Below are 9,714 nucleotides of genomic sequence, written 5' to 3'. Positions count from 1 at the left end.
ATGTATAATGTATCATATTAATGACAAGAAGTTTGGAGAAACAATAACCAAGTATGAGATGATGATGAAAGCTTAATTTAAGATACATTAATCAAGAAAACACACCTTATGAATCATGATACATTCCTCAACTTGCAGCCAAAAGTCGAGGATATATATACATATAAGTCACCTTGGCCAGTAGAGAAGTTCGTCGAGTTGAGGGGAATGAAGCCTGGTCCGAGAACATTCGACTGAATATATACGTATATGGGCGTGTATACGTGAGTTTATTCATCGAAGAATGGTCTCAAACCAGACAACATTCCCCTTAACATTTCATAACATAGCATGAAGCAATCTAAATTGAATTGAAAGAAAAGGGGTGGGGTGGATAGTTTGTCTATTGGTTTGATTTGGCCAAGAACTGATTTTTCAGGGCTTTTTATGCATACATGAGAGGTAGAATGTCTTTTTGAATAGTAGTTACACTTTTTCTAACTTTATCATACTTTTTTCACACTCAAACCTCATTCAGTTGAGAATTTGGAAAAGAAAACACATTGACAACCAATACGATGTGTGAGACACGAGTTGATAATTACACAAAATTGTTAGGGCCGAAATCAAGGAGCTTAACCCAAATGTGTGAATTTTTTTCTTGGGAACTCACATATTAGATGTGATATCCTAAAGACAGCACTTAATGAACCCAACTCTAGGGAATGCATGATATAAGACACTGAAGACATCAAATATCAAAAAATAACATTAGCATCTCAAAATATATCCCAACATTTAAGAAAATGTAAATGGAGCAAAAAAAGCAGAATCACTGTTTGAAAAATGGAAATTATAACCCCCACTGATGCAAATCCAAGACCAAGGTTTCCATAGAATACTGTTACAATGGAGCATATAGACCATTTCCATGATAAACCGAATCATAAAAAGCTTTCAAAGCCCGTTCGAAGGCCGGAAAACTGAATAACCATTGATACCAACGGCGTGGTTGGGAAAATCCAGTATATGATGAGGATATCCATCAATTTCTCCATTGCTGATGGTTGAACAGGGCATATCACCGGATATTTGCCACTGATTACGCGTCAAACCATCAATATGTCCATTTAAATATGGTCTTGGTCCAGTATGGAGCCGTATATCCTGGATTGGATCATACGGATTCCCAGTAATCGAACCATACACATGCTGGAACCCATCATCAAGATAGCTCCGCGTCCTCTCAAGCCTACACAAGCCCGATGATAGGAGCTGGCTGCTTGACATGCCATGGTGGTAACTGGGGAAGCTAAATTGCCGGTTTATACTGTGAGGCCCACGTTTGAAACTCTGATAGCCCATCCCAATTCCATGTTCATCATCAAGCAACTCATTGATGATATCTATGTGCGGAAACTCATCCAGCGACACATGATTTTGCCGGCCAGACGTCGAGGCTGGAAGCTCGGATAGATGGTCTTGGGATCTTCTGGGTGCCGGACCATACAAATCATAGTGTGGCATTCCATTAAGTAGCGGAGCATGATCCCCGGTTAAGTTCCTGCTGTTATCCACTTGGGGGTTTTCCATCCATGGTGGTCCATTCTGTAATCTATCATGATGATTCACTGTTCCAAATGGAAATCTTGGTCTGATTGAATTTGAATCCATTATGTCAGAACTGTGAGATAAAAATAATGGTGCATTTGTCGCTGAACTTGCTGAATGATTCTGCCAGTACGCAGATGAATTTCCAGTAACTTGGCTACTGATGATTGCATTTCGATAGAATTGAGGAATATAACTCTGGGTTGGAGATGCAGCAGCCTCTGGACCAAGCCTACCAGTTGCATTAACCAAACGTGCCAATGTGGAAGTTGTTTGAACAACAGAAACCATTGAAACAGCAGGCCTAGGGGCAGGGACAATAGGAGCGCTCAAGGGCCTGGACATAACTGGCACTTGTGGCATTGAGGGCTTATCAGCTGCAACTCGCGCATGCTGCATATGAGCTTTTTCACTTACAACAGAAACTTGATTTCCTGAAGGATTTTCAGCATGCTTTGGAGTTAAAATTTTCTGAGCATCACTCTGTGATGTGGTTGCACTTTCATCAGAATTTGATATGCTACTTGTTCTGTGCACTTGATTTTCACTCTCCGAAGAACGCTTCTTAGCCACAACAGGATTAGTCGTAACTCGCAACTTTGACTCCAACTTTGAAGTAGTAATAGATGGAGTGCTTATGGAAGGGCTCCTGGGAGGTGACACGGCATATTCTGTCAGGTCACCATCAACTTCTACTCCACACAAGTTTTTGTCGCCAAAATTGTTGTTTACTTCCTCCTATAAGAAACAAAAAGGAACTAAGCAAAGCGTGAAGAGTCCAGACTTAGAATCCTAAGAAAACCATATAAGAACCTAGTATTCCTCAAAACATATATAATTCAGAATTCAACACAAAGTAATAAAACCACCTTCCCAACCTTTCGCCCAGTCAAGTGTACATGATCCGGCAATGATCGAACAGGAGCCTTATAATTAGATTCAAATGTCTTGGAATTTTGGGAAGCATCGTCCAACTGTACTCCATCCGGAACCCTCTCAGATGGTTGACTAAGTTCTTCATCAACCCAATGAGCTGTATCGGGAGTAATCTTGCGTCGATGGTTCCTGGCACTGTGACGTTGAAGTAACTAGTAGCATTAATCAGAATATCAATTCAAAAATCCTTAGTTAAGAATAAAGGAAAATTGCTTACCCAATTGAATCCTTTTGGATTTTGTTATTGCGAAAATTGCCATAATGAGGCAGACTAGTCACAGTGGAAGGAATTGACTCGGTGGAACATGTTGATGAGCTATCATCCACCATAGATAGAATACTTCCTTCTATTCCATTCTGTGCACGTGAAAGCCTACCATGCTCGCTGCTACTTCCTTCTGAGGGAGGGTGCACCCCAGAAATATTGGCCTCCCAATTGACAGGACTAGCTTCTCTATCTGCTGAATCTAGTCGAAGTAATTCAGGAACATAATCAACAGAATCAGACACATCAGAAATATCTTCCGCTGCATCAAATGTTTCAAGTGTCGCTGCTGGATCAGAATTTAAGATGTCCTTTTTTTCAGCAGTAGGATCATCTTCCTCAGCCTTCTCTAGGGCATTAGGTTCAGGCTTGTCGTCTTTTACCTTGTCCTTCCCTTTGCGAGTGTTCCGTTTCTGTTTGCCCTGAAAATACAATTTCAGGAGACATCTTATTTAAGTTAATGATAGATCTATTTCGAACCCCGTCCCCATTGTCCATTTATAGAACCAAAGCGGGGGAAAAAGAAGGATGAGATGGGGAAGACCCTTCAATTAATTCACCAAAAGTGCCAAAAGAGTACAAAATGAAAGACATTGGGGAATTAAGACACAATTTCAACATAAAAGTCTGCATTCAAAGGGCATTCTAAAACTGTCTGTAAAAGGGGTTGAGCCTTGGTATGGAAACCTACTAAGTGAAGACTTTCAGAGAAACCCCGGAATTCATATTAATAAAAATGGGCAATCCTGAGCCAAATCCTGTTTTCTCAAAACAAGGGTTCAGAGACACTTGTTCTCATTTAAGCATCCAAGTTCGACTATCACAAGGCAAAACTAGAATATCCAGCATCTGTAACCCAGAGTGGGAACACGTTGTTGACTTTTCAAAATATAAAGTGCTTTTGACAAACCTGCTTTTTTTTAGATTTCTTTTCCTTATCCAGTGCTCCGCATTTCATTTTCTGCTCAATATCAGCAAGCCAAGCTGCTTCCTCTTCACGAATGAGCTCTTCTTGCCTCTTCAAAGAAACTGCCTCCTGGTATGCAACTTCAATTTTACTGTTTAAAAAATAACGAAAGTCAAGAATTTGGAGCAGCGTAATAAAACCGACCAGCCAAAAATTTTGTGCAATATGCAGTGGGAAGAAAAACAAAGATGCTTTTTATGTTTCCGGAAAGAAAGTGATTATAAGTAAAAATAAACTTTTGAACTTCAACCAGTTTGAACATTTTCTTATTCCTCATCTTCTCACCGGATGAGAGAATAAAAATTTTAAGGCAACACTTGACAAAATATCAATCACCCAGAAGAATTTGCAGATCCAAGTGACTTCTATTTTCAAGTAAACTGGAGAATCAGGAAACATAATGAGTAACCACCAAACAGTGTTGACCAGAAAACAGGATTCAAGACGATTGATATTCCGTAAAACATGTGTTATTATGCTACCTGCATCACAATTGACAACTATGGAAGTCAAAAATAGCGTACACGAAAGACCAATGTTGATGTAGTATTATTAGCAGTTAACGACAGTTCGAGGAAAGCTACATCATTTGCAATACAAAACCAACCAGCAATTGGCAATTAGAAATGAAAATACCTAAAAATATGTGTCAATACAAATATCTCAATAGTCCGACGTCCCAATTCAGTCAATCGCCTCTCACCACGTTCAATAGAATCCTTGTTGAACTCCTCTCCAGCAGCCACATCCTAAAACAAGATTAGCAGAATTATTCCAAGTCAAACCCGAACTTATCTTCTTCGTTTTTTCGAATGACTGACATCCAAACAAATTCAAAATATTGTGAAATTTTGTTTGAGGTTGTTATAAAATAATGAGGTCGATTTTCCAAGTCAAACCAAGGTCTAGCTTCCGATAACGTCGTACTATATCGCAGTGTTGAAGATATTCTCATGAAAGTGCTTGGAGTACTGATTCAAAGTCCTTTCAGTATATTATCGAGGTCCAACTCGCTCTTATAAACTGAGTAACGACATTCTTTTTTAAAGCAGTAACGACGAATTCTGGATAAAGTATATAAGTAGTATATCATAGCACTCACCTTTGTACGATTTTGAGGACCTTTCTCATCCTTTGAAGGCAAAGGTTCCATGGCAGCCCTCTCCAGAATTGGCAACACATCGTCCACCAATGCAAGCATTTCTTTCTCAATGCAAATAAAAGGAACTGGTGAATCTTCCATTTCCAAATATTTTCCCTTGATTTTCTTCCCCTTGGTCTGGCCTTTAAGAGCCTTCAGACCACTGTATAACGAATCCATGACCAGGGTGGATGTCACTTCTTTTTCTATGAAGAAATGCTTCACGATTACTTTTAGTATTGTGTCTGTTTTTTCTTGAGACATGCAGCACCTGGAACTTTGGTCCATACCCAACCAGAAAGCACGGAAGCTGAAAATTTATCACAGATTGCACACAATAAATTTTGCCGTTATATAATCGATTTGAGAACTACTAACTTTCAAAATTTAAAGCTTGAAGAAACCTATTCTGAATAATAAGGGCCAAGAAAATAGAAGTGCAACATAAATCAACACAAAAAAGATGCAACTGATTTCTTTAAGTTGTGTTTAACGATGGAGGAATATAATTGTTCAATACATGAAGTTCTATAAGCTCTTCAAACTTGCTCTTCAATACACGAGGACAGCCCATTTGAAAACCTCCCCACTGTTATTTTTAAAAAATAACCGCTGCCCCACACAGACAACACGTTTGAAAAACTTTTCCATTTCAAAATAATAATAATAAATCCCAACCGCACTCTAGAAGGGAAAAAGCTTCATTTGCATGCTCCAAGTACTGAATTGAAACACATTTAATTTGCCATGTTTGGTCATGTTGATACTCTATTAGTGCTGATTTTTTTCCTTGCCTCAGGTTTAGCTATTACATCACACATGAAACACGTGCTCTGACTGCTATTTTTAATTAAGCATTCAAAATATTTTCATCAGTTTCCAATAAAGAAGTAAGAGGTGGAAAAGAAATTCAAAAGGCCGTAAACTGTTGCCTGAGGTGGAAAGAAAATTAGATTTGAAAAAAAAGGTACAAATTACCTAGACCATCTAGCTTTATCCTCTATTAGATTCACAAGCTTTCCCCGACATTCTTCCACAAAACGCCTGCAAATTGTTTCTACGTTTGTCAAATATACACGAACAAGTTCCCTCCTATACTGACAGTCAAGGCAACGGAATGGACGGTCTGCTCTCTCCCTGCAAACCAACAGTTAAGGTTCAAAATTGATAAAAATAGATTAAATAACTAAAGAAAATCAATGGCAAGGTCAGAAAGAACCCAAATGGGTACTAAACAATAAATTTCAAGAAATCAGATATAAGTACTTTATATGTGCCTCCAGTTGTTAATGGGGTTTTGTGTATTTTATTATCATAATTCATATTATCATATTGTTCTCACCTACCTCTACGATTTAAGATTAACAGATTTTATACATCATATACTAAATTTTTTGAGTGGATACTATGATTGCAAAAGACAAAAAGTCTGAAAAATATGTGACACTTTCAAGTTACATCAATGCGGTAGCTCTGTCAGCTATCAAAATAATCTCCCTTTTAAGAAAGAAATGAATTTGCTTTGTCAGCTATCACCATAATCTCCCTTTTTAAAAAGAAATGAATTTATTAATATTAATTAAATAACTTTAAAACGTACAGGTGAAGGATAAGATATATTTCCAATTAATCTTACAAAAAACAAAACAAAATAGCAATCCAAATTCGATGCCTAAACAACGAACCACAATTATTAAAAAATTACCTTATGACTTGGACTTGAGCTTTAATTACCAAAGTGTCAGCATCAATAAACCCATCCATGACCTTTGATAGCTCCATGAACTTCTTCCATCCCCAGTCATGCTCCTTCTTCCTGAAACGATGCAATGTATCTACAAGTGTTTCAAGGACATTTTACAGTTGGTCACGTTGGGATTGAAACGCCAACTTTAAAAAAGAGAATGATTATACAACTACCAGAATATTTGGACTTTTTAGGATCTTTATTCACCACAGCAATAGTGAATTGTGCAAAATGGCTCCACCCTGTTGATATGGAGACATTGCATTATTCAAACTCTTAATTGCATATTGATTAGGGAGAAATATAGCATCATCAACCAACCTGGAAGAAGCTTGTCATGATTGGCCACACAAAGAAACAAAGAGAGGTGATTGCAGACATCACAGCCTTGAGGGTAAATCAAGATGTACCTTTCAAAAAGTTGGAAGGATATATTGTTAGGATTAGATTTTCAAATTAACAATTTCACTGAATGCTATATTTACATACATATAATATACCACTTTCATACAATACACACAAGAAAACCACAGCATTCAATGAAATATATGAACATAAGAACATGTTTTTATGGCATATATACTAGGGGTGAGATTGAAATAAACAACCAACCATTAATGAGGAACATAATTAAAATTAATATAAAGCAGACTTATTCATTATACAACAAGCATTACAGATGGTAAAAAACCTTAACAAGGTCTCATGTATGTCGAGCCACTAACTGTGGCGAGGATTTTCTTTCATTCAACAGTTTGAAATCATATCTAGAGGGATTTAAAGAGTTTTAAGAAAGAGTTCTAAAAAACAAACGTAGGCATCCACAAATAGGCATATTTTGACCTTAACAAATTACAAGCATTCTCTTCAACCAATTCTACGTAGGCATCCACAAATATATAGAACCCTCGTAACAAGCAACTTACATTCGGCCTATCACCAATCTAAAAAATATTATGTATCATAAAAGGTTCAAGAGAATATAATTTGAATACCATAAGCTAGTATGATACAAACAATATAATATGTAATAATGAACAGAATTTATGAACTTTGGATATAAATTTGTCGTAAAAAGCGAGAGGCGCCACCAAGCGAAACCTATGCCTGGGTGCAGGTGAGTAAACCCAGGACTGGACAAATTAATGGAGTTAATTACAAGATACTAAACATAAGATCTTAATAATCTAGATCAGAAAAATAAAATAACAAAGAAATAAACCAGTGATAAAAGATTCCCTTAATTACTGCATATTAAAAATATATTTTTCCATGATATGGCAGTAGGTTAATATATTTTCCAAAAACATTAATAATAGCAATTTTTTCCATATAACAGTAGTAGATAAATATATTTTTGCGCTAGCTTAATTATTTCAATAATAGTGTTTTGTCATATAACAGTAGTAAATAAATATATATATTTTAAAAATCAATAGCGCGCCTTGCTTCGATAAGGCTCGCGACTTAGGCTCTTGTGCCTTTAACAACTATAGATATATAATAATAACTTGTCAGCTTCGTGCCTAGCCAGGCGGAAGCATGTGATGGATATCGTACCATTTGTATCCCCCAATCTCAAATGCATTGCTCCGAATTTCTCTTTTGTTTACTTGCGAAAACTTCTCAATTTTCCAAGTGTGTTTTCCATATAACCCAGAAGGTTTTGGTCCTGAAAAATATCAAGAGTAAAATATGAATAACCGTGAAGCTAGAGCGGTTCTATATTGGCAGACATTAGACAAGCCAAGTATAAACACTGAGCTATTAGTGAGAAGGTAAATTTATACATACAGAATAGAAATAAAGAACCAAATCTCATGCATTTCATAAGACACAATTTTTATAAACATAATAAAGTACAGATCTAAATAGAAAGAGAAAAACAAGAGCATATGACAGATGCATAGCATCGTGTCTTTTATTCAACTGGGAGCACGTTAACTTGCAAAATTAACAGCCATGAGAGAGATATACAAGTAACTTAAACAGAATAAGTGCCATACCTCCATCATCGTCGTCGCTATCCCAGTAAGGTGGTGAAATAGATGGAGTTCCAATTTCAATATTCTCTGAAGACCTCCATTCTACCAATGCTTCCCCTGATCGACATAGCTGCTGTCCATTTGTTGCCTCTTCCAATGACCTTACCACTCCAAATTCATCAGCTGCAACCCCAGCCATTTCCGACTCCTCAACTCTCACCGCACTTATCCAACCAGCCTGATCCAACGCAAAGCAAACTTTGTATAAAATGCCACACAAATTTAGTAACATAATTACCTTGTAAACATGCAAAAAAAAATATCAAACAGTTAATTAGATGGCGAAAAAAGACTCTACTCTGAACAAGATTTATGTATCAAAATCCGAACATCTTGTAATGTTTTGGATTAATACATAAAAGCTAGTATCTTTTACGGTAAAACAGTTTAAAAATCACTTCAATCAGGCATAAAACAAAAAATTAACGCGTTCACAAATTGGAAAAGAAAATGCAAGCCGATTGACGAAATAAAAACCAACACCACCAAGTCCTATAACTCAAAAGTTCACGAGAAAAAAAAAAAGAAAATTTCTCTAAACCAATTCCAAAATTGATCAAAACAATTAGAAGATAAAAATTCAACTCAAACGCCATTAATCAGAACAAATAGCAACCAAATAAGTCATAAACTTGACATGATCGATAAATTTCATAAACTGTTCGACTTTCAAACTGTCAAACAAATCAATTACAAACCAAATCAGAATATAAATCATGAGAAATCCAAGAAAACCCAAAACCATACACCTAAACCTAACTCAAAAATCCCATATAAAATAATCGAAAGAGAACCAATAAACCCATTATATTTTATGCAATAAAAAATAAAAAAAAATCTCTACAGATCGAGAGACGTAACTAAACGGACCTTAAGAAAAAAAGAATGAAGCTTTATTCGCGAAATTGACAAATTAGAAATACATACTCGCGATGGAGATTTGAGGAGTTGAAAAGGGAGAGTAGGAAAATAACAGAGGCGGAGGCCATAAATAAAAATGTGCAATATTTCTAGTGTGAATGT

At 36.5% G+C, this 9,714-nt stretch overlaps 1 protein-coding gene across 3 annotated transcripts; it reads right to left on the bottom strand.

The window, feature by feature from the left end:
- Window positions 1-726: 726 nt before the first annotated feature.
- LOC140962119 (TNF receptor-associated factor homolog 1a-like) lies at window positions 727-9,489 on the bottom strand. 3 transcript variants are annotated; one of them, XM_073420986.1, is made up of 12 exons: window positions 8,653-9,489; window positions 8,207-8,318; window positions 6,968-7,056; window positions 6,820-6,888; window positions 6,605-6,734; window positions 5,878-6,036; window positions 4,861-5,209; window positions 4,395-4,507; window positions 3,702-3,849; window positions 2,744-3,213; window positions 2,469-2,661; window positions 727-2,328 (listed from the first exon to the last, which is right to left on the bottom strand). In XM_073420986.1, the coding sequence occupies exons 1-12, from the start codon at window positions 8,921-8,923 to the stop codon at window positions 937-939; spliced, it is 3,495 nt and encodes a 1,164-aa protein (XP_073277087.1). In that variant the 5' UTR covers window positions 8,924-9,489; the 3' UTR covers window positions 727-936. The 3 variants fall into 3 exon arrangements, with proteins under 3 accessions (XP_073277087.1, XP_073277089.1, XP_073277090.1); XM_073420988.1 differs by having other exon boundaries at window positions 2,460-2,661; window positions 8,653-8,869; XM_073420989.1 differs by lacking the exons at window positions 8,207-8,318; window positions 8,653-9,489 and having other exon boundaries at window positions 2,460-2,661; window positions 6,605-6,715; window positions 6,968-7,030.
- Between the last annotated feature and the right edge of the window lie 225 nt (window positions 9,490-9,714).

Source organism: Primulina huaijiensis, chromosome 16, assembly GCF_012295235.1.
Source record: "Primulina huaijiensis isolate GDHJ02 chromosome 16, ASM1229523v2, whole genome shotgun sequence".
Classification (NCBI taxonomy): Eukaryota; Viridiplantae; Streptophyta; class Magnoliopsida; order Lamiales; family Gesneriaceae; genus Primulina; species Primulina huaijiensis.
This window is presented reverse-complemented; position numbering and strand designations above follow the sequence as displayed.

What these genes read in the sequence shown, in the direction of transcription:
- LOC140962119 (XM_073420986.1), bottom strand. Translation starts at nt 8,923, where the DNA reads ATGTTACTAAATTTGTGTGGCATTTTATACAAAGTTTGCTTTGCGTTG. An exon ending in GTATTGACACATATTTTTAG is followed by an intron (nt 3,850 to 4,394) that starts GTATTTTCATTT and finishes TTTTTTAAACAG; the next exon opens with TAAAATTGAAGTTGCATACC. An exon ending in TACACTTGACTGGGCGAAAG is followed by an intron (nt 2,329 to 2,468) that starts GTTGGGAAGGTG and finishes TGTTTCTTATAG; the next exon opens with GAGGAAGTAAACAACAATTT.